Source organism: Heterodontus francisci, chromosome 17 (genome assembly GCF_036365525.1).
Source record: "Heterodontus francisci isolate sHetFra1 chromosome 17, sHetFra1.hap1, whole genome shotgun sequence".
Classification (NCBI taxonomy): domain Eukaryota; kingdom Metazoa; phylum Chordata; class Chondrichthyes; order Heterodontiformes; family Heterodontidae; genus Heterodontus; species Heterodontus francisci.
Genome location: NC_090387.1, coordinates 88,177,798 through 88,203,549, shown reverse-complemented (window position 1 = coordinate 88,203,549; position 25,752 = coordinate 88,177,798). Strand labels below are relative to the sequence as shown.

Genomic DNA, 25,752 nt, shown 5'->3' with positions numbered 1-25,752 from the left:
AAAGAGGAGATCAGTCCCCTAGTGGCCAAGGATGGCATGTGGTAACAGGAAATGGTTAATGTATGAAATGAGCTCCTTCCTTTGGTCTTCACCATTGAAGATGATATAGAGGTGCCGCCTCCACTGAAAGCTCCTTGGAAACATAGAGCAGATGCATGTTTATTGTGTTTGTGTCATAAACAAACTCAAGACATTAAAGCCATAAAATTACTATCTGAGTTTATTGTGGATGAAACGTTAACACATTCGTGAGTCATTCTTCTGTCTGTTTTTCGTGCAAGTTCAGGTCTGCCGTGGATCTCCCCTTCGGTTCAGTGGTATCACTCACCCTATAAGTTGTCTCAGTACAGTATTTTCAAAGGAGTTGTCTCCTGCTGCTCCATATTGGATTGCAAAATAGTGTCGATGTGCCCCAAGCTTCCTTTCTCGGTTCCCATGTATTCTGATATTGTTAAAGATTCTCTATCCTCAGATACTGTACCTTCTCCTTCAAACCTGCTGTCATCACCACTCTCCTCAAAAATAAAACCCTTGATCCTTCGGTCCTTGCAAACTAACACCCCATCTCCATCCACCCTTTCTTCTCCAAAGTCCTCCCAAATGCTGTTGCCTCTTAAATCCATGCCCATCTTTCCTAGAGCTCCATGTTTGAATCCCTCCAATCAGGTTTCCACCCCTGCTACAGTAACATAACAGCTCTTATCAAAGTGTCAAATGGCATCCTGTGCAACAGTGACAAAGGTAAACTATCCCTCCTTGCCCTTCTCGACCTGTCTGTAACAAATGACATGGTTACCACACCATCCTCTTCCAACGCTTCTCCACCATCATTCAGCTAAGTGAGACTTCACTTACTTGTTCCATTGGTATCTATCCAGTTGTAGCCAAAGAATCACCTGCAATGGTTTCTCCTCCAGCACTGTTAACTCTGGCGGCCCTCAAGGATCTATCCTTGGCCCCCTCCTATTTCCCATCAAATGCTGCCCCTTGGAGACATCGTCCAAAAGCACAGCATTAGTTTTCATATGTACACTGACAACACTCAGCTCTACCTCACCATCACCTCTCTTGACCCCTCCACTGTCTCTAAATTATCAGACTGCTTGTTTTACATCCAGCAATGGATAAGCAGAAATTTCCACCACCTAAATATTGGGAAGACCGAAGCTACAAACTCAGTTTCCTAACCACCAACTCCATCCCTCTCCCTGGCACCTGTCTGAAGCTTAGTCAGACTGTTCATAACCTTTAATGCCATATTGACCCTGAGATGAGCTTCCAACCACATAACTGCACCAACATTAATACTGTCGATTTCCACTGCTGCAACATCATCTATCTCCATTTCTGCCTCAGCTCATCTGCTGCTGAAACCCTCATCCATGCTTTTGTTACCTCCGGACATGACTGTTCCAATACACCGGTGGCCAGTCTCCCACTTTTTACCTTCTATAAACTCGAGGTCATCCAAAACTTGTCCTTATTTGCACCAAGTCCCGTTGTCCCATCACCCTGTGTTTGCTGACCTACATTGGTTCCCGGATAAGTAACCCTTCAATTTTAAAATTCTCATCCTTGTTTTCAAATTCCACCATGGCCTCTCCCCTTCCTATCTCTGTAATCTCCTCCAGTCCCACAACCCTCAGATATCTGCACTCTTCCAATTCTGGACTCTTGGGCATCCCCGATTTTAATCACTCCATCTTTGGCATCTGTCAACAACCTAAACTCTGGAACTCCCTCCCTAAATCGCTCCACCTCTCTATCTCTCTTTCCTCCTTTATGACACTCCTTATAACCTACATCTTTGACAAGACTTTTGATCATCTTCCCTACTATCTCTTTATGTCAAATTTTGTTTGGTAACACTTTTGTGAAACACATTGGCATGTTAAAGATGCTATATAAATGCAAGTTGTTGTTCTTTTATTTATGTCTTTCATGCATGTACTTCTCTTTGAAGTCAGGCTGAGCCAGGTGAGGTTAGACTTGATACCTAAACAGACTTATTTTACAGCCATTGAACATGCAGTTGTGATTTGATTCCTACAGTTCAATCACTGCAAATTACCATCTTGTAATGACGCAAAATAAAGAACATGCCAGGCTTTCCCACATCAGTTGGTCATCTTAACTGACAGAAACAAAATGGCTTCCAGCTGTTCCTTTAGCATTTGAGTTTCTTAGTCTCGTTAAAACTGTTGCAAATTACTGTTTAAAAGCCTGGCTACCCTCACAGCTTTCCTGTTTCAAAAAGCATTCCACTGACTGTGCCCTTGTCTTTTTGATCTCTTTATTCACAGACAAATAAACAGGGATTTTCCAGCACAGTCTGGTGAGGTATTTTCCAATTATCCACTAGTTAACAAATTTCCTATTGTTTCGATCCTGGGGAAAACAACTTCCCTTTAACAGATTAAGCACCTTTTGCCACAGTGCCTTATAAACAAATGCATTTTGCTTTAAAACCAACATTAACATTAACTCATTTCAAAATCCTTTGCACAGAAATTCTGAAATGGAAAAGCTACTTTAACCTATTTAATATACACAGGTCAATCCCTCCATTACCATAACAATCTCTGGACCCCACTATTATCATTTACTAGGCTTCTTGGATTATCTGGGTCACAACCTAAAGGATTTAAGGGATTGAGTAATGAAATAGGTCAGTATATGAATAACATCTTCAAGAGTTCCGACATGTATCTGATGGTTTGCTTATTTAGTCCTAATATTCAAAAGCAGAAAAGGACAATCTGGATCATTATGGGCTGGTTACCCTGATAACTGCAGTTAGGAAAATTCTGAGGGTATTTCACAAGATGCAATGAATGTTCAATTCATGATCACTTCCTGAAATTCATCACCTTTACCAAGCTTTGATTACCTTTCTGAATCACTCACTTATATTTTCCAAATGCCTATCTGTGAGGCACATTGTGAAGTTTGTTTTTTGGCATTGTGGCAGCCATATAAATGCAATTTGTTGACCTAGGAACATAGAAAGGAACAGGAGTAGGCCATTTAGTCTCTATTCCACATTCAATTAGATCTTGGCTGATCTGTACCTTAACTTCATCTACCCACCTTAGTTCTAGAACTCTCAATGCTCTTGCCTAGCAAAAATATATCAATCTCAGTTTTAAAATGTTCAGTTGACCCTCAGCCTGAACAGCTTTTTGAGGGAGAATGTTCCAGGTTTCTACTGTCTTTTGTGTGAAGAAATTATTCCTGACATCACCCTTGACCAGCCTAGATCTGATTTTAAGGTTTTGCTTTCTTCTTCTGGGTGCCACCATCAAAGGAAATATTTTCTCTTTATCGAACCTATCAAATACTTTAATCATCTAAACACCTCAATAAGATCATCCATCAATCTATAATACAAGCCATCAATCAATAGAAAAACATCAAAGCAGTAAAAAGCAGAAGGTAGATAAGCAATGACGAGTAAGTTATTAGATTGCCACCTAAATATAGAAACATAGAAGGATTTACAGCACAGAAAGAGTCCAAATGTTATCAAATATGCTGATGACACCAAGCTACTTGCTCAGAAATCAATGTAGGATGCACTGCAAATATTCAAATAACCCATGACAATGGATGTATATGGGCCAAGTAATGGCAAATGGAGATTATGGTAGGAAAGTTCATGTGAATTGGCAAGAGTGGAGATGGGTGCGTGTGCATATAGAACAGAGGGATTTCCTTTGTCAGGAATGCAAAATGAGAATCTGTGAATATGGGCCAGGGTCCAGATGTGGGTGTGTCTATGTGTTCTGTGTGTGTGTGTGGATGTTTCTGGGTGGGGTGTGTGTGTTTTTATCTATATGGGGTGAATGGTTGTATGTGTGTGTCTACCTGTGAGTGTGTATGTCTGTGTCTGAGTCTCAGGATTGAATGTGATCTTTCCTCAGCTTGTCCTCACTACTCTTTTCCCTCCCTCAGTATCCTGGGGACTTTGGCAGCCACCTATTTAACAATTATGGTCGTTGTGAAATTCTACCTGATGACAGATTCCATTTTCATTCCAGAACTTCACAACTCCAGGTAAGAACCAAGGAAGTTCAGTCCAGCAGGGCTTTCTATTGCATCTGAGGATCACAATATAACTCTGTCACATCGAAATGGAGTGCACTTGCATCTGTGATGACAGTTCAGTACACCAGCTGAATCCACAGAGAAATACATTGTAATTGCACAACCAGGATTTTGTCTAATTTAATGCTGTAAACATTGTGAACCAGTACAGATTATTTTTTAATGTTTTTTGACAGCACTGACACACCATTTGAATAGCATGTGCTATCTTTATCATTATCAATTCATCCTTGGTATATTCTGGTTTACTTCCACTGGTATTTCTCTCCACAAGGATTTCTAAAATGATAGATTACCACACAGAGTGATACAGTGTGTTGGACATTAGCCAACCAAATCTTATGTTTAAATCAGAGGAACAAAGGAACAAAAGTAGGCTATTCAGCCCCTCGAGGCTGTTCCAACATTTACTTAAATTATGGTCAATCTATATCTTAACTGCATCTACCCACCTTGATTCCATAACCCTGAATACCTTTGAATAACAAAAAATCTATCAATCTACAAAACTCCACACTCAACTGATGTTTTGTACCTGACACCTGAGGTAGTGTGTTGCTCCATTCAGCGCAACCAAGGCCCTTCTCTGACAGTCCCATTCCAGCCTGGGGAATGTGGGGAGTGAAAGGAGGAATGATGGAGCGAAAGAGGGAACGGATGAGAAGACAGCATCTCTAAGAAAAGGAGGGGAATTTGGATCGGTAACTTTTTGGGGAAGTGGCAGTCTGGTTGGTCTGTTGAAAATCCAATGGTCACGTTGATTTTCCTTTTTGAGTAACTGAAAAGCAAAGATTTTTAAAATTAACCTGTGTGTAAAATTCCGAAATGTAAAGCTGATATTGTTTACTGAGGGAACATTAGATCCTCACCGCCTGTTTCGTATTTCCCAGCCATTCACCATTCATTTTGAAATCCAGTACAAGTGAAGGGATGTTTTGTGTCCCAACAGCTTAAGATACGGAAATCCTGGGACTAGTTTCTTTTACATGTGACAATCAGGGTGGGGTCTATAGTGTGGTCCATCCAGAAGAGTTGGTCAAAATTTGCTTGTTTTCCAAGTTGGCTTGTATGGTGACATCAGCCAAAGGAACAATTGAATAACCCAATCTCACGCCTCAGAGATGAGAACACTACCCACTGAGCTAGCGGTGACACCGAATGGGAACTGCTTCTCCATTCTGAGCTTTGATAAACCCAAAATCCACACCAAAAACTGCCTGTAAAAAACAAGAAAGCGACAGAAAGAAGTGGATTTCTCAGTGAACCTAACTGTGCAGTGAGCCCATTAATAGTCAGTGGGTCCTCATGGTAAACTGCAGCTTACACTTCGATTAATTGTGCTTTGTGTAAAAAGGCAGGAGATATATATCCCATATCCTGTGTTCCATGCCAGTCCTCATGTTAAGCACCATTTTGTTTCTTTCCCTTAGTGTTTCTTCATGGACAGTCATGTTCACAGTGGTGCCAACAATCTGCTTTGGATTCCAGGTAAAAGAGCAGTGGTTGAGGGTGGCTGAGGGGTCTAAGTGAATGTTCTATCTATCTTGAATATATTATGCTCCTGTAGGGTTTGTTTCTGCAGATGATGGGTCTGTATTCCACATTCTCCATCCTCTCTGTCATTAACTCCTTTAAACAAGGGCCCAATCCATTTCCAGTGTGAGCATCACATACCCAGGTCAGGCATGATAAGAATCCCAGCCCCTAAACAGCCACTGGAGTTAAAGAATTCCACATTGTAATTACTCAGTGTGCAGAACAATTCTCCTCACTTTGGTCTTCATTCTTCCAGTGATAATCCTCAATCTGTGCCTCTAATGTAATTGGGGGTGAATTTCCTCGGAGAGTGGGGTCTTGCCAATTGGCAACTGTAACTGCAGCAAAAGCCCCAGAGAAACGGTGGGAGACAGGGTTTCAATTCTCTCCAACCCAAACCCTTGCCAAAGAGGCAGTGACCAATGGGAGAGCCTCAACAGAAATTCACTTCCAAAGTATTTTTAAAACATTTTATGATGTCGGATGTGTCTTATCCTGTCTTGGCCAGTATGAAAAATCTGCCAATCCCATTGAGTTGCCATTGCAGTGGTTAGATGGATCAGTCAGGATTCCCCTAGGAGGAAAGTCAGTGCCATCTGCTTGCGATTGGTGCCATCCAAGGGGTAAAAAGGGCAGTGATGGCTGCTGGAAATGTTCAATGTTTGAGAGAGCCTTCTGTTATTCCAGAGATAGCTCCACGAGTTCATTTGTACCGCAAAACTTCAAAATCATCCTTCCAAATATAATGCCCTGTTTCTCCATATAGACTATATGTGCTGGCTGATGCAAGACTTCATTTCTGCTTTGGTGCCTTTATTTGCGTTCTTTCATTGATGTGTCTGTGGTAGCACTCTCGCCTCTGAGTCAGAAGACCATGTATTTAAGCCCCACTCCAGAGATTGAGCACATTATCCGGGCTGACACTTCAGTGTGGTACTGAGGGAGTGCTGAACTGTTGGAGGTGCCAATTATAAATTAACTATCTGCCCTCTCAGACAGATGCGAAACATCCCAGGGCACCATTTAAAAAAGAGTGGGTAGATCTCCCCAGTGACCAAACCAGGATTTATTCATCATTCAACATCAGCAAAGACAGACTATCTGGTCATTATCACATTACTGTTTGTGAGGATTCTTAGTGCACAAATTGGCTGCTGAGTTTCCTACATTACAACAACAACTGCACTTCAAAAGGACTTCACTGGCATTAAAAGCTCTTTGGGACATCCTGAGGAGGTGAAAGGCACTATATAAATGCATGTTCTTTCTTTCTTTCCCACTTTCTTTTCCACACGAATCTGTACAGAATGCAAGGAGTAATGCCATTGGGTAACAAGGCCACGATCTGTCACCCAAGGGAATCTTTCTGGTGAGGAGACCTGATAGGGCTGGTGTAAAGGAAATGGCTCCCTGGTGTGTTGATCTGGATCTCTGTGTCTGTGTTCCAGTGTCACGAAGCCAGTGTTGCAATCTACAGCAGCATGCAGAACAGGAAGCTGTCACATTGGATTCTCATCTCTGTGCTCTCCATGGTCGCTTGTCTTCTCATTTACTCCATCACAGGTAAAAGCTGAGTACAAAGGCAATCCATCTTCACTTATTCCTAGTGCTGTGGATTTTCAAAAAGCCCTAGGCTCCTCAATAGATTAATGGTGAAATGCACCACTTGGGATGATCAAGAACCTCCCAGGTGGCCAGAATGTGCCAGGCCATATCCCGAACCTCAACAACAGCGGGGCTGAGAATGACCGAAGAGTCTCCTGGTTACAGAGTGGAAAACAATCAGCCAAGATTCTGTCTGTGATCGTGGTCTAATAACCTCTGTTGGAAAGTGGCCATCAGGTAAAGACAGGATGAGGCATGGCTGTGATTCTCTCCATGCAGGAGTAACCTGCTGAAACCCACATAAGGAATGGCCATTATGCTGAGGTATCACCTAGATCATATACCCTGAGACCCTAACTCTAACAGAAAGTTTCATTCTGTTTATCAGAGGACACATGGTGATAAAAAGAATAATGATGATGATGATGTTAGTGGTGATGGTGACAGTGACAGTGAAGGTGATGGCGATGGTGATGGTCACAGTGACAGTGACGGTGACAGCGATAGTGATAGTGATGGTCACAGTGACAGTGATGGCAACAGCGATAGTGATAGTGATAGTGATGGTGACGGTGACAGCGATAGTGATAGTGATGGCCACAGTGACAGTGACGGCGACAGCGACGGTCACAGTGACAGTGACAGCGATAGTTATGGTCACAGTGACAGTGATGGCGACAGAAATAGTGATAGTGACAGTGACAGTGATAGTGATAGTCACAATGACAGCGATAGTGATAGTGATGGTCACAGTGACAGTGATGGCGACAGCAATAGTGATAGTGACAGTGACAGTGATAGTGATAGTCACAGTGACTGACAGTGACAGTGATAGTCACAGTGACAGTGACGGCGACAGCGATAGTGATGATCACAGTGACAGTGACAGTGACAGAGATAGTGATAGTGATGGTCACAGTGACAGTGACAGCGATAGTGATGGTCACAGTGACAGTGATGGCGACAGCAATAGTGATAGTGACAGTGACAGTGATAGTGATAGTGACAGTGATAGTGATAGTCACAGTGACAGTGACAGTAATAGTGACAGTGATAGTGATAGTCACAGTGACAGTGACAGTGATAGTGATAGTCACAGTGACAGTGATGGCGACAGCGATAGTGATAGTGACAGTGATAGTGATAGTCACAGTGACAGCGATAGTGATAGTGATGGTCACAGTGACAGTGATGGCGACAGCAATAGTGATAGTGACAGTGACAGTGATAGTGATAGTCACAGTGACAGTGACAGCGATAGTGATAGTGATGGTCACAGTGACAGTGATGGCGACAGCAATAGTGATAGTGACAGTGACAGTGATAGTGATAGCCACAGTGACAGCGATAGTGATAGTGATGGTCACAGTGACAGTGATGGCGACAGCAATAGTGATAGTGACAGTGACAGTGATAGTGATAGTCACAGTGACAGTGACAGTGATAGTGACAGTGACAGTGACAGTGATAGTGATGATCACAGTGACAGTGACAGTGACAGAGATAGTGATAGTGATGGTCACAGTGACAGTGACAGCGATAGTGATAGTGATGATCACAGTGACAGTGACAGTGATGGTCACAGTGACAGTGATGATCACAGTGACAGTGACAGTGATGGTCACAGTGACAGTGACAGAGATAGTGATAGTGATGGTCACAGTGACAGTGACAGCGATAGTGATAGTGATGATCACAGTGACAGTGACAGTGATGGTCACAGTGACAGTGACAGTGATGATCACAGTGACAGTGACAGTGATGGTCACAGTGACAGTGACAGTGACAGAGATAGTGATAGTGATGGTCACAGTGACAGTGACAGCGATAGTGATAGTGATGATCACAGTGACAGTGATAGTGATGATCACAGTGACAGTGACAGTGATGGTCACAGTGACAGTGACAGTGATAGTGATGATCACAGTGACAGTGACAGTGATGGTCACAGTGACAGTGACGGCGACAGCGATAGTGATGATCACAGTGACAGTGACAGCGATAGTGATAGTGATGGTCACAGTGACAGTGACAGCGATAGTGATAGTGATGGTCACAGTGACAGTGACAGAGATAGTGATAGTGATGGTCACAGTGACAGTGACAGCGATAGTGATAGTGATGATCACAGTGACAGTGACAGTGATGGTCACAGTGACAGTGACAGTGATAGTGATAGTGATGATCACAGTGACAGTGACAGTGATGGTCACAGTGACAGTGACGGCGACAGCGATAGTGATGATCACAGTGACAGTGACAGTGATAGTGATGGTCACAGTGACAGTGACAGCGATAGTGATAGTGATAGTGATGGCCACAGTGACAGTGACAGCGATAGTGATAGTGATGGTCACAGTGACAGTGACAGCGATAGTGATAGTGATGGTCACAGTGACAGTGACAGTGACAGTGATAGTGATGGTCACAGTGACAGTGACAGCGATAGTGATAGTGATGATCACAGTGACAGTGACAGCGATAGTGATAGTGATGGTCACAGTGATGGCAATGGCGATGGCGACGGCAACTGCAGTCGCGACAGTGAGGATGAGGGTGACGGCGATAGTGATGGTCACAGTGACAGTGACAGTGATAGTGATAGTGCTGATCACAGTGACAGTGACAGTGATTGTCACAGTGACAGTGATGGCGATAGTGATAGTGATGATCACAGTGACAGTGATGGTCACAGTGACAGTGACGGCGACAGCGATAGTGATGATCACAGTGACAGTGACAGTGATAGTGATAGTGATAGTGATGGTCACAGTGACAGTGACAGCGATAGTGATAGTGATGGTCACAGTGACAGTGACAGCGATAGTGATAGTGATGGTCACAGTGATGGCAATGGCGATGGCGACGGCAACTGCGGTCGCGACAGTGAGGATGAGGGTGACGGCGATAGTGATGGTCACAGTGACGGCGAAGGCGACAGTGACCGTGACCGTGACAGTGATGGTGTGGGCGACGGCGATAGTGATGGTCACAGTGACGGCGAAGGCGACAGTGACCGTGACCGTGACAGTGATGGTGAGGGCGACGGCGAAGGTGAGGGCGACGGCAATGGCGACAATGAAAGTGACAGTGATAATGACAGTGATGGTGACAGTGATAGTGATGGTGGTGACGATAGCGATGGTGACAGTGACACTAACAATACAATGATGGTGATGGTGGCAGTGATAGTGTTCATGACTATGACAGTGTCAGTTCTTCTGATAGTGATGATTATGGTGATGGTGACAGTCATAGTCACAATTACAGTATATGACATTGACCGTGAAGGTGACAGTGAGAGTGACTGTCGCACTGATGGTGATGGTGAAGGTTTACCCATGTACCGCATTTCTTGGTTTTCCAGAATAAAGCTGATTGTTCATCTCCCTCATGTTAGATCTGTCCTCTTTATGAGGTCATCGGACTCTCTGTGGATCCGCCATCCCACTTTCTGAAATGGTCCTTCTCCAATGCGGAGGTCTTCACCCCTTTACACGGGAATCTGACTCTCCCCTCTCTTTAGGATCCGTCTCTTCCCACACCTAAGGATCTGTCTCTTCCTGGTGTAATAATCTGCCTCTGCCCCTTATACTGAAGTTACAGTTACCTCTTGTGTGGATGTCCTCCTTCCCAAGCTCACATGTGGGGATTTATTTTTTCAGCAAAGAAATCTGTACTTCACCAATTTGGAATTCTTCCATTGTCCATAGCAGCCATTTTGTGATCGCTCTGACTGAGTTTGGCAATTTCACGTCAACCTAGAGGCAGATTTGTACTGTGGGCCCATCCTCAGTAACAATTGTATTGATACTGGTCCAATTGTGCTGTTACAGCTAGTAAATTGGACAGACTTTCACCCCATTATTGGAGAATTTCCTTAAAGCATTTTGTTATATTTTGGGGGTTTTATTCTAGATATGCTCCTTGGCTGCAATATCTCTGGCCGCATCCTTAAATGGATCCCATGTCCTTTATGAACTGGAGTGCGTCTTCACCTGTTCAATGACTAAGTAAATGTAGTGAGACAGAGAGATCAAGCAGATCACTTGCCATTGCATTCTGCCCTGCTGGAATGAATTATGTGCTGTCATCTGATCACCTCAACAGTGGAAGATCAAAGGATAAAAAGTAATACGTGTTTTACTTAACAGGATATTTATAGTCATTACAAAATGTACTATACTCCTCAAAATGTCAAAGCTGCAAAAACACTCTGCTCCCCTTCCATTTCAAGCTGACCCTTGAAATTCCTTTGCTTACATCATAGGTGGCCAACACAGAACTGCCGATTAACCCCTTGCTCCCAAAGGCTGAACACTGATTGCAGTCTTTGTACAACATCCACAATTTTCTTTTAAAAAGATTGATGTGGGGATGTGGGCTTTACTGGCAAGACTGGAATTGATTGCCCATCCCGGTTGTTTTTGAGATAATGATGGTGAACTTTCTTCTTCTTGATTCGCTGCAGTCCATGTGGTGTTGATACTTCCATAGTACTGTTTGGGAGGGAGTTCCAGGATTTTGACCCAGTGACAGTGAAGGAACAGCGACATAGTTCCAAGTCAGGATGGTGAATGGTTTGGAGGGGAACTTGGAGGTGGTGGTGTTCCCATGCATCTGCTGCCCTTGTTCTTCAAGGTGGTAGAGGTCAAGGGTTTGGGAGGTGCTGTTGAAGAAACCTTGGTGTCTTGCTGCAGTGCATCTTGCAGATGCTATATGCTGCAACCAGGGTGCACCGGTGATGGAGGGAGTTTGAGTCCAGTGGTGGGGCACCGATTAAACAAATGCAGCTGCAAAGTTGGCGTGAGTAGGGTCCAGGAGTGCTCCTCTGGATGCTACAAGAAATTCTCCACCTCCCCTCCCCCGGCTACCCTACCCCTTCGCAAAGCCATGCTGGGCTTCAATCCAACCCCTCCCTTACACTGACCTTATATGGGAACGTTATTCAGGATCCCTGGAAAGGGTCACTTGCTGCCACTCATCTTCCAACTCCCACCCACTGTCCTCCACATCATTCCTGCCTGGTTCGGGTGGTGGGGGAGGGGCAGTCAGGCCTGGACCATGTCAATGAGGACAGGGAGCAAAGTGGTCATGTCTCAGGTCAACAGCTCGGAAGGAACCTGCTGCTTGCCCCTCCACCTCTGTACTGAACTCTTGACCATGGGTTAAAATCTGGGTGTTTGCTTTGGCCAATAAAGAACTCAAGAAGTAGTCCACCACAGACAACAATACTTCATTTCTTTCTCAAGCAGTGTTATAGCAACTGACCCAGAGTGACAACACGTTCAATACTGTGCAGCACCACTGAATATTAACTGAACCTATCCACAAGTTATCATTACCATTCTCACACACCTCTATAAGACAGCAGATCAATGAGAACCAACAGCAAGAGTCTGAACCCTTACTTTAAGTGACGACAGTTTTCTGTTGAGTCAGGAGCTCTTCGGGTGTGTTGTCAGTCCCTGGCGAGACATCCTGTACTTCAAGGGTTGCAATTTATTAAATCTAGGCTGAGCTTACATTTTCTTATTAAAACAAAGGAAAACAAATCTGTAAACTGGACAACTCCTGTGGTATGTTTCAGGAATGTATGGATACTTAACGTTTGGTACGGATGTGGCAGCAGATATCCTAATGTCATACCCAGACAATGAGGTGCTCATTATCATAGGGAGGATGCTCTTTGGGATCTCCATCATCACCATATATCCCATAATACTCCATTTGGGGAGGTAAGTTGAGTCTTTCTAATCTTCATTCACTTCTCTAATAGTATGATAATTAACTGAGAAGTCACAGAGCTCCTTGGTGACAAGACAGAGAGCAATGCAATAGCGGGCAGTGCCTTCCAGCTGGCTGCTGCCCTCTCTGGGCACCACCCTCACTGCAGTTGGGCATTAAGGGAGCTCTGCTACTTGACAATGTAACAATCAGCCCTTGTGCTATCCAGCAATGAATTTCCGTTCTGGGGATGGGGGGGCTTTTCATCAGAGATGTCCAATCTCTCTACACCTCCATCCCCCACCAGGATGGTTTGAGGGCTCTCCGCTTCTTCCCTGAACAGCGGCCCAACCAGTCCCCATCCACCGCCACCCTCCTCCGCCTGGCTGAACTTGTTCTCACATTGAACAACTTCTCCTTCAACTCCACTCACTTCAAATAAAAGATGTTGCTATGGGTACCGGCAAGGGTCTTAGCTGTCCCTGCCTTTTTGTGAAATATGTGGAACATTCCTTGTTTCAGTCCTACTCAGGCCCCCCTCCCTTATCGCTTCTTCTGGTACATTGATGAATATATTGGTGCCGTTTCCTGCTCTCGCCCTGAACTGGAAAATTTCATTGGCTCTGCTTCCAATTTCCACCCTTCCCTTGCCTTCACATGGTCTGTATCCAAATCTTTCCTTCTCTTCCTCAACTTCTCTGTCTCCATTTCTGGGGCTAGGCTATCAACCAATATTCACTATAAGTGCACTGATTCCCACAGCTACCTTGAGAACACTTCCTCATATCCTGCTTCCTGTAAGGACTCTATTCCATACGCACAGTTTCTCCGTTTCCATCACATCTGTTCTGACGATGCAACCTTCCGTACCAGTGCTTCTGATATATCTTCCTTTTTCTTCAACCAAGGATACCCTCCCACCATGGTTGACAGGACCCTTGACTGTCTCTGTTCCATTTCACGCAAACAGGGTTCCCCTTGTCCTCACCTTCCACCCCACCAGCCTCTATATTCAAAGGATCATCCTCTGCCATTTCCACCACCTCCAGTGTGATACCACCACCAAACACATCTTCCCTTCCCCTTTCAGCATTCTGAAGGGGCTATTCCGTCTGCAATACCCTGGTCCACTCGTCAGTCATCCCACTCCCCTTTCACACCACCTTTCCATGCAAATGCAGGAGATGCAACACCTGTCATTTTACCTTCCTTCTCACCACCCAAGGACACAAACCCTCCTTCCAGATGAAACAGTGATTTACTTGTACTTCTTTTTATTTATTCATGGGATGTGGGCGTTGCTGTCTAGGTCAGCATTTATTGCCCATCCCTAATTGCCCTTGAGAAGATGGTGGTGAGCTGCCTTCTTGAACTATTGCAGTCCATGAGGGGTAGGTACACCCACAGTGCTGTTGGGAAGGGAGTTCCAGGATCTTGACCCAGCGATAGTGAAGAAACAGCGATATAGTTCCAAGTCAGGATGGTGTGTGGCTTGGAGGGGAACTTGCAGGTGATGGTCTTCCCATACATCTGCTGCCCTTGTCCTTCTAGGTGGTAGAGGTTGCGGGTTTGGAAAGTGCTGTCGCAGGAGCCTTGGTGCATTGCTGCAGTGCATCTTGTAGATGGTACACACTGCTGCCACTGTGCGTTGGTGATGATGGGAGTGAATGTTGAAGGTGGTGGATGGGGCGCTGATCAAGTGAGCTGCTTTGTACTGCTTGTTTGGCACTCCCTTTTAATTTAGTACACTCTATTCGCTGCTCACGATGTGGTCTGCTCTACATTGGGGAGACCAAATTGCAGACTGGGTAACTGCTTTGCGGAACTCCTCCACTCAGTCTGCAAGCATGGCCCCAAGTTTCTGGTCGCCTTCATTTGAATTCTCCACCTTGCTCCCACTCTGACCTTCCTGTCTTCATCCTCCTGCAATGCTCTAATGAAGTTCAATGCAAGCTCGAGGAACAACATCTCAGCCTTCGACTGGGAACTTTACAACCTTTTGAGTCAACATTGAGTTCAACAATTTTAGATTGCAACCTCTGCCCCCATTTTGGTTCCCTTTTCTTTGCTGGTTTGTTTTTTCTCTGTTGTTTCTTTATTCCTTTCCTTTGCTTTCCGATGGCAGCAATTCCTGATCCTGTCATACACATCTTTAATTTCTTCACTTGTCCCTTTGGCCTTGCACCATGAACACTGTTGTCATCTAATCTCTCCTGCCCTCCACTCTATCACAGACCTTCCCTTTTATTCTTCTTTCCCCTCTCCCTTTCACTTACTCAATTGCATTTCTAACTTCGTCCAGTTCTGATGAAAGGTCAAACCATGAAACACTAACTCTGTTTCTCTCTCCATAAATGCTCCCCGACCAGCTGATTTCCAGCATTTTCTGTTTTTATACCAAATAATCAACTTATTAGCAAAGTTAAAGCCCTTGGAATTCAAGGGACAGTGGCAGCATGGATACAAATCTGGCTAAGGGGTAGAAAGCAGAGCATAGTGGTGAAGGTTCTTTTTCAGACAAGGTAGGTAGACAATGGTATTCCCCAGGGGGTCAGTCAAAGGACCACTGCTCTTTTTGATACATATTAACAATCTGGACTTGGCTATATAGCGTACAATTTAAAAGATTGCAGATGATAGAAACCTTATAAGTTTTGTAAAGAATGAGGGGGGTAGTAACAAACTTCAGGAGGAAATAGACTGATGAAATGGCCAGACATTTTAGCTGAAATTGAATACAGAAAGATGTGAAGTGAGACATTTTGATAGGAAGAATTAGAGCATGGCTACCCGACCCGAACCTGACAGGACCCGACAACATGTGTCGGGTTCGGGCCGGGTCGGGTCGCAACTTCCGGGCCCGGCATTCGGGCTGGGGTCAGGTGGGGCGGGGTCGGACACACTCTAACACCACCTCCAGTAAGTGGCTCCAATGTTAATGTACTTTTTAGACTAGAAAGGTTGTTTAGTTACAGTTTTCATAAGCTTGTGCAGATAAGTAACAAAGTGAAAAACGGACGGTAGGTTAACTGATGATCGGGCCGAGTCGGGTAGGGCGCGGGAAGAAATGAAAGGACTCGGGCCAGGTCGGGCTCGGGTCAGATGTGGTTCTGTCGGGTTTCATTTGCAGACCTGAGCCTGCCTTTAGGAAGAATGAGGAGAGACAATATGAACTAAATGTACAATTATAAAGTGGGTGCAGGAACAGAGAGACCTGGGGAGAGGGGGAGGTGGGTACGGACACAAATCTTTAAAGGTTTCAGGACAAGTTGAGAAGGCAGTTCAAAAACTACATTGATTCCTTGGCTTTATTAATAGAGGAATATAGAAAAAAGCAAGGAAGTTAGGCTGAGCTTTTATATTGTTTGCAGTGGCAGAAAAGTCGATTAACTAGAGACACAGATTTAAGGTGATTAGCATAGGAATAAGAGATGACAGGAGGAACCATTTTTTTGTTTACACAGTGCATTGTAGTCTGAATGCTGTACCTGAAAGGGTGGTAAAAGCAGAGTCAACAGTAACATTCCAAAGGGAATTAGATAAATACTTGAAAGGAAGAAAATTACAGGGATGTGGGGAAAGAGCAGGGGTGTGGGATTAACTAGATTTGAGTTTGTAACCAGCAGAGTACATAAGGGGATGGAATGTTCCTGGATTGTCAGAAAGCATTCAATAAGGTGTCAGTCTAGAGGTTGTTGCACAAAATTAGGACACATGGAATTGGGGGTAATATATTAGCATGGATTGAGGATTGTTTAACAGACAGGCAACAGAGAGTAGGAATAAACTGGCCATTTTTGGGTTGACAGGCTGCAACTGGTGGGGTATTGCAAGCATCTGACCCTGGGCTTCAGCTATTTACACTCTATATTAATGACTTACATGAGGGATCCAAGATTGCTAACAACCCAAAGTTAGGTGGAAAAGTAAGCTGTGAGAAGGACACAAAGAGGCTGCAAAGGGATATTGACAAGTTAAGTAAATGGACAAGAATGTGGCAAGTCAAATATAATGTAGGGAAGTGTGAAGTTACCCACTTTGGTAGGAAAAATAGTAAAGTGGAATACTTTATAAACTGGGATGAGGGGATTGCCCTATGAGAAGAGATTGAGTAGAGTAGGCCTATTTTCCCTCAAATTTAGAGGAATGAGAGGTGAATTGAAATGTATAACATTCTTAAGGGGCTTGACAGGATAGATGCTGGGGGGATATTTCCCCTGGTTGGGGAGTCTAGAACTAGGAGTCACAGCCTCAGAATAAGAGGTCAATAGTTTAGGACTGAGATGAGGAGACATTTCTTCAGTTAAAGGGTTGTGAATTTTTGGAATTCTCTACCCCTGAGAGCTGTGGATTCTCAGTCATTGAGTATATCCAGACAGAGGTCAGTAGATTTTTGGGTACAAGGAAAATTAAAGGATATGGGGATAGTGCAGGAAGGTGGAATTGAGGTAGAAGATCATCCATGATCTTATTGAAATAGGAGCAGTTCAAAGGGCCAAATGGCCTACTGTAGTTCCTATTTCCTGTTTTCTATGCCTCCTTCTGTACATTATCATTCTATGGTTCTATGATTTTATAGACTATGTTATGACTGCGGCGGGAGCAACGCACTGTCAATTCAGTCCCGTCACTCCACTGGTCACAGCATATTATTTTAAACTTCACACCCAATCGGAAAAACAGTCAAATTAAACACTCTAGTAACCCCGAATAAAACAGACCAAACCAGGTATCTTCAGACAACAACAAATTAACTACTTATTAAAAAAACTAAATCTTAAACATTATTAAGATAAACCTATGTCTAAAGACCTTATAACTTCTTAATTTAATCTAAATCCCCCATTCACACCCATACATTCAAAAACCAACTGGTTTTAAAAGTGGAGTTTTTAAAATTAGCTGTCTCTTAAGAATAAATAAAATAAGAACGTCTTTATGGATTACGTTCCTGGTGGATAAGGCCTTCCAATGTGGAAATGGTCAAAGGTCACTCAAAGGGCTGATTTTTACATTGCCCCAGCGGGTCGGATGATGGCGTGGGGGCAGCATAAAATTGAGCAGGAGGCTCCAGGAGGTCTACCTGCCCTGCTCCCACGTCCGATCGACTTTACGGGGGTCGGGTGGGAGGGAACAGCCTGCCCGCCCGAGGCCAATCAAGGCCCTTAAGTGACCACTTAACTGCCCCTTAAGGGGCCATGCCCACCTACATGGGTATTTTACCCGTGGCAAGTGGGCATGCTAAGAACATGAAAGGCCACCCAGCGATACCTGCCGGCCTTTCCGTGCCCTGGGGGTGGGGGGAATGGCAGTCAGGCACAGGGTGCCCGATTGAGGGCTGCCCCCGCCTCCCAACCCACCTCTGAGACCCAAGACGCCCCCCTCTCCCCAAACGACCACTCCAGTCTCATCAAGGAAGGACCAATCTGCCTGGTGAGGCATGCCCAACCTACCTTGTCTCCTGGCTCCATCTGGTCTGCTGGGCTGCAGTCCCAGCAGTGGTCACCACTCCCAGTGGCGCTGCTGGGACTAAGAGCTGCCTGCCCGCTGATTGGCCGACAGCTCACTGAGGCGGGACCTCCTCCCTCAAGTGGGTGGAAGTCCCGTCTTGGGATAATTAAAGCCTGGGGACCCGTAAAATGCGGGACGGATCCGCGGGGTAGGCGGAAGTGGGGTCGCCACTGACCTTTACGTCCGTGGCGAAGCCCCATCCGCCTAAGGTAAAATCCAGCCCAAAGTCTTCATCTGGATGTGATGAAAATAGTCCTTCGGTAGATAGGCATTCAACTTTTTGGCTGCAGTAGCATTAAACAGTTCTTCGAACGATGAGCACAGCAATAAAAACGATTACTTGAAAAAGAAAAGCTTTTCTTTTTTACTGAGGGAATTAACTTGGCTTGTTGCTTCCTGTAGACATTTTGCTGAGAGAGAATAAAACAACTCCTTTTTTCTTCAGTTTGCCTCACTGGAAAATCTCTCAGAAGTAACTGTCTCAACCGGTTTCTGCCAGTTCCACACACAGTCAAGTAGACACATTGCACCATGTGGCGCAATGGTTAGCACCGCAGCCTCACAGCTCCAGCGACCCGAGTTCAATTCTGGGTACTGCCTGTGTGGAGTTTGCAAGTTCTCCCTGTGTCTGCGTGGGTTTTCTCCGGGTGCTCCGGTTTCCTCCCACAAGCCAAAAGACTTGCAGGTTGGTAGGTAAATTGGCCATTATAAATTGCCCATAGTATAGTTGGTGGTAGGGAAATAGAGGGACAGGTGGGGATGTGGTAGGAATATGGGATTAGTGTAGGATTAGTATAAATGGGTGGTTGATGGTCGGCACAGACTCGGTGGGCCGAAGGGCCTGTTTCAGTGCTGTATCTCTAAACTAAACTAAACTAAACTTCTCTCTCCTGTTGTTGCCCAGGGTAACACAAAATGCAGCTGGTACACTGTGTCTCCAGAAATTCCAGAACTTTCTCCCTTAATCGTGCACTGTTTTTAAACAAAGTCTTAAAGGCACACACACTATTTCTAATCCGAGGAGAAAAAATAATTACAGGTCTGTGACAACTATCAAATCAGTTTAACATATTGAACACCTCAATTAGATCACTCCGCAATCTTCTAATCTCAAAGGAATACAAGCCAAGTTTATGCAACCTCTCCTCATAATTTAACCCTTTATGTCTGGGTATCTAATTTACTCTTGATGGTGGCAGGTGTTCGGGATTCCCTGGGAGGTGTTGATATATGGTTAAAGAGTTAACTGATTCATGAACAGATCAACTGTAAGTCTGTTGCTTTGTCGTAAAAATCCACTGGTCCACGAATGTCCTTAAGGAAAGGGAACCTGCTGTCGTTACCCAGTCTGGGCCTATACGTGACTCCAGTCCCACAACGCAGGCTAAATTTAGTGCAGCTAGTGGGGGTCCTGAACCCTGCCTTGGCCCTTCAGAGCCCACCCCCCCCACCACCCGAGGCAATGCAATGACATTCGGGCATTTAACTGCCCAGCGCCGGGGATTCTTTTAAGGATGGGGATCCCACCTGCAACAGCTGCCAGCCAATCAGAGGGCCACAGCACACTAATATCTGCGGTGCCACCAGGAGAGGTGCTCACTGCCAGTACTACACCAGGCCTGGGACCAAGCTCAGTGTTGGAGCCCTGGACCCCAGGTAAATGTGGTGGGGTTACCAGGGTCTGTCTGGCAGGCCCCAGTGAGGGGCTGGGGGAGGATGGTTGTTGAGGGCAGGGGGCTGGTTAGCAGAAGGGCAGCCTTTGCCACTGGGTGCCTTCCGCAGTCCCATAGGGAGGATGCTTTGTTTTACTGGGTGACCTCCCTGTGTTGTGGAGGCGCCCCCTGCCACTGATTTAATTCCAGCTGTGGCAGGAAGAGGCCTTAAAGTGGCTGGCGATTGGCCTCAATTGGCCTCTGGACGGGAAGGTCGTCCTTGGTCTTTCCCGCCTCCGACTTCATTGCAGGGCGACCGCAAGGCAACGAGCCCTCCACGCTCGCCTTCCGTCGCTATTCAATGGGCACCCCCCCCCCACCCACCGCCTCCCAGCCCATCTCACGGGGGCCCATTAAAATCCACCTTATGTGATTGACTCCTACTGCCTGCCATAATGGCCACTCAGTCATCCGTCATTGTCAAGATGGATGGCAGCATCTGAAGCAGAAGGCTTACCTACTTCTCAGGGTGGTTCAATGCAGCCTGAGAACCAATGAACAAGAAGGACAGACTATCCACTCTCGTGGACGCTTGGACCCACACTGAAAGCGTGTGATAGGGGGCGATGAGGCAGATTAGTGTAGAGAATCAGTTAAAATCTACTTGTATGTCTCACTTTCTCTATCTCTTCCCTAGGTCTGTGATTCAGGAGCTGTGTATGAAGCATAGGCCTCAGAGTATGATGCTCACAGCAGCTTACGAGAGGAAACTGCGGGTGCTGCTGACAACTTGTTGGGTGCTGGTGACTATGGGGATAGCGCTGCTGGTCCCGGACATCAGTGAGGTCATCAGTCTCATTGGGGGAATCAGTGCTTTCTTCATTTTCATTTTCCCAGGTATAGCAAGTTCCTCAATGTACTTTTGGGGAGGTTATTATGACTCAGTAACATCTTTGTGTGGGGAGGGCCTCCATTCCATGTCCTCACTCAGAATCCTGAGGGATATTACTTCCCCACTCCCTACCAGCTCCACCCCACCCCTAGGGGTCCATGGGTGTCAGCAAATGCCCTCTCACTAACTCAACCAATTGTCCATTTTCATTTAGCGTCATAGAATCATTTACAGCACAGAAGGAGGCCATTCAGCCCATCCAGTCCATGGGCAGCTCTCCACAGAGCTATGCAGTCAGTCCCACTCCCAGCTTGATCCCCGTGGCCCAGCAAGTCTATTTCTCTCAGGTGGCCATCCAACTTCCTCCTGAAGTCATTGATCGTCTCCACTTCCACCACCCTCGTGGGCAGCAAGTTCCAGCTCTTTGCCACCCGCTGCATAAAAAAGTGCTTCCTCATATCCCCCCTGCATCTTTTGCCCAAAACCTTCAATCTGTGTCTCCAGGTTCATGTACAACTTGTTAATGGGAACAGGTTTTCCTTGTCCACCTGCCTGTCATAATCTTCTACTAAATCTCCCCTCAATCTCCTTTGTTCTAAGGAGAACAAACCCAACTTTTCCAACTTAACCTTGTAACTAAAACTCTCCATCCATGGGACCATTCTGGTAAATCTCCTCTGCACCCTCTGAAGGACCATCACATCCTTCCTGAAGTGTGATGACCAGAACTGGATGCAATACTCCAGCAGGGGCCTAACCAGAGCTTTATAAAGGTTCAACATAACTTCCCTCCTTCTGTACTCAATGCCTCTATTTATGAAGCCCAAGATCCCATATGATTTACTAACCACTCTCTCAATATGTCCTGCCATCTTCAAAGATTTATGCACATGCACTCCCAGGTCCCTCTGTTTCTGCATACTCTTTAGAACTGCACCATTAAGTATATATTGTCTCTCTCTATTCCTTCTGCCAAAATGCATCACCTAACACTTGTCAGTATTAAATTCCATCTGCCACCTCTCTGCCCATTCTGTTACCATATCTTTGTCCTATTGCAGGCAGTTCATATCATCCTCACTAATTGCTGCACCTCTAACTTTAGTGTTGTCAGCAAATTTTGAGAGACTGCTCCATATTCCAAATCTAAGTCATTTATATCGCGAAAAAAGCTCTGGTCCCAGCATTGACCCTCAGGGAACACTACTGTCTACCATCCTCCAGTCTGGAAAGCAACCATTTACTACTATTCGCTGTTTTCTTCCCTTAAGCCAAGTTTTTTTTTATCCAATTGGACACTGACCCTCCTATTCCATGAGCCTCAATTTTGTTAACCGCCTTTTATGTGGTACTTTATCAAATTCTTTCTTAAAATCTAGATAAAAAACATCCACCGCATTCCCTTCATCAACCTTCTCTGTTACTTCATCAAAAAATTCAATTAGATTGGTCAAGCATGATCTGCCTTTTACAAATCCATCTATCCTTAACTAACTTGAACCTCTCAAAGTGTCCGTTGATATTTTCCATGATTGTGATTATTGTTTCTAAAACCTTACCCATCACTAATTTTAAAACTAACTAGCATGTAGATGCGGACACTGCTTACACCCTTTCTTGAATAAGGGTGTCACATTTGCATTCTCCAATTCTCTGACACATCCCCCCTCTCAATTTTTGTCCTATCCATTGCTTCTACTTTCTCTGCTTCTCCTGACATTTGTCAGCCTCCGGTTCCTTAGTGAAAACTGATACAAAATACTCGTTAATATATTAGCCTTTCCCTGCATCTCTAAGCATATATTACACTCTCTGTCTCTAATAGGCCTCACTCCACCACTTACTGCTCGCCTACTATTTACATGCTGGTAGATCTTTGGGCTCTCTTTTATGTTGACTTCCATTATATTTTCATATTCTCTCTTTGCCAGTCTTATTTTCTTCCTCACCTCCCCTCTCAACTTGTTGTATATGGCCTGGTTCTCATTTGATGAGTTCACCTGACATGCAGGCTCTTTTTTTGTTTCATCATCATCGCTATCTCCCTCATCATCCAAGGAGCCCTACCTTTTACCCTTGTTGGAATGTTCCTAGCCTGTACCAGAAGCATCTCTTCCTTAAAGATAACCCATTGTTCTGATACAGCTCTTCCTGTCAGTCTTTGGTTCTATTCTACCCTATCTAGATCCCTTCTCATTGCTTTGAAATGAGCCGTCTTCAAATCTAGACATTCTACCTTATTTTGTTCCTTGTTTTTCTGCATTATTAGTCTAAACATTGATATAATGATCACTCTTACCCAATTGCTCCATCACAGACACTAGGTCCATTTGTCCCACCTCATTTCCCAGCACCAGATCCAGCAATGCTTCTTTTCTAGTTGGACTGTGAACATACCGAACAAAGAAGTTCTCCTGTAGACATTTCAGAAATTCCTCCCCCTCCCTTACCCTTTACTCCAAAATTATCATAATTGATATTTGGATAATTAAAGTCCCCCAATATCATCACTCTATTGTTCTCGCACATCTCTGTGATTTCCCTGCAGATTTGTCTCTCTATTTCTCTCACTATTTGGATACCTATAGAATACCCCTAATAATGTGATCATACTCTTTTTGTTCCTCAACTCTAACCAAATAGATTCTGTCCTTGCCCCTTCAAGGCCATCCTCTCTTTCCAGCAGTGCAATATCTTCACAAATCAGTACTGCAACCCCACCTCCCTTTTTTCCTTCTCTATCTTTTCTAAACACTTTATATCCTTGTATATTAAGTGCCAAGTCCTTCCCATTTTTATGCCACGTTTCCATTATTGCTACTACATCATATTCCCAGACTGCTATTTGTGCTTGTAGCTCACTAACCATATTCACCAGACTTTGTGCATTTATACACATGCATTGTAATCCTGTCTTTGCATTCCTCATAGTTCTTCTCAGTCCACTCCCATCTAACACGGAACTACTCCTTCTCTAGTACTGTCTAACACCCTCACTCTGACCTCACCTAATACTTAGCTATTTCATGCTCTAGTGCTAGCCATCTCTTCCAATTCTCTGTGCACCTTGGTGTTCCTCTCTTGTATTATCTGCTGGTTACCACATGCCTGCCATGTTATTTTAAACCCTCCCCAATAGCACTCGCAAAGCACCTCACAAGGCGATTTGTCCCAGCTCTGTTCAGGTGCAACCTGTCCAGCAGGGTCCACCTTCTCCAGAACTGGTCCCAGTATCTCAGGATAGGGCAGGCGGTGGCGTAGTGGTATTATCACTGGACTAGTAACCCAGAGACCCAGGGTATTTATCTGGAGACATGGGCTTCAACCCCACCACAGCAGAAGGTGGAATTTGAATTTAATTAATAAATCTGGAATTAAAAGCTAGTCTAATGATGACCATGAAACCATTGTCGATTGTTGTAAAAACCCATCTGGTTCACAAATGTCCTTTACGGAAGGAAATCTGCTGTCCTTACCTGGTCTGGCCTACATGTGACTCCAGACACACAGCAATGTGATTAACTCTTACATGCCCTCTGAAATGGCCTAGCAAGTCACTCAGTTGTACCTAACTGCTACGAAGTCCATAAAAAGGAATGAAACCGGACAAACCACCCGGCATCGACCTAGGCACCAGAAACGACAACGGCAAACCCAGCCCTGTCGACCCTGCAATGTCCTCCTTAATAACATCTGGGGGCTTGTGCCAAAGTTGGGAGAGCTGTCCCACAGACGAGTCAAGCAACAGCCTGACATAGTCATACCCACGGAATCATACCTTACAATGTCCCAGACACTGCCATCACCATCCCCGGGTACGTCCTGTCCCACCAGCAGGACAGACCCAGCAGAGGTGGCGGGACAGTGGTATACAGTAGGGAGGGAGTTGCCCTGGGAGTCCTCAACATCGAATCCGGACCCCATGACGTCTCATGGCATCAGGTCAAACATGGGCAAGGTAACCTCCTACTGATTACCACCTATCGCCCTCCGTCAGCTGATGAGTCAGTACTCCTCCATATTGAACACCACTTGGAGGAAGCACTGAGGATGGAAAGGGCACAAAATATACTCTGGGTGGGGGACTTCAATGTCCATCAGCAAGAGTGGCTCGGTAGCACCACTACTGACCGAGCTCCTTAGACAGCACCTTCCAAACCCGCGACCTCTACTACCTCGAAGGACAAGAGCAGCAGATGCATGGGAACATCACCACCTGCAAGTTCCTGTCCAAGTCACACACCATCCTGACTTGGAACTATATCGCCGTTCCTTCACTGTCGCTGGGTCAAAATGCTGGAACTCCCTTCCTAACAGCACTGTGGGTGTACCTACCTCACATGGACTGCAGCAGTTCAAGAAGGCAGCTCACCACCACCTTCTCAAGGGTAATTAGGGGTGGGCAATAAATGCTGGCCTAGCCAGTGATGCCCACATCCCATGAATGAATAATAAAAAAGGAATCTAAAGCTTTCCCTCCTGGACCATCTTTCCAGCCACGCATTCATCGGCACTATCCTTCTATTTCTATACTCACTTGCATGTGGTACTGGGAGTAATCTGGAGATTACTACATTTGAGGTCCTGCTTGCTAATTTCTTACCTAGCTCGCTAAACCCTTTCTGCAGAACCACATCCATCTTCCTACTTAGGTTGTTGGTACCAATGTGGACCATGACTGCTGGCTGTTCACCCTCCCCCCTCAGGATGCTCTGCAGCCAT

General features: G+C 45.2%; 1 protein-coding gene across 1 annotated transcript in view; it reads left to right on the top strand.

Moving 5' to 3' along the window:
* The window catches only part of slc38a8a (solute carrier family 38 member 8a), a 72,466-nt gene that overhangs the window by 25,419 nt on the left and 21,295 nt on the right, over positions 1 to 25,752 (top strand). The window contains exons 4-8 of the mRNA XM_068048911.1: positions 3,955 to 4,056; positions 5,538 to 5,595; positions 7,092 to 7,206; positions 12,839 to 12,986; positions 20,836 to 21,035. Of these exons, the coding sequence (XP_067905012.1) occupies positions 3,955 to 4,056; positions 5,538 to 5,595; positions 7,092 to 7,206; positions 12,839 to 12,986; positions 20,836 to 21,035 (623 nt within the window). The remainder of the gene's footprint in view (positions 1 to 3,954; positions 4,057 to 5,537; positions 5,596 to 7,091; positions 7,207 to 12,838; positions 12,987 to 20,835; positions 21,036 to 25,752) is intronic.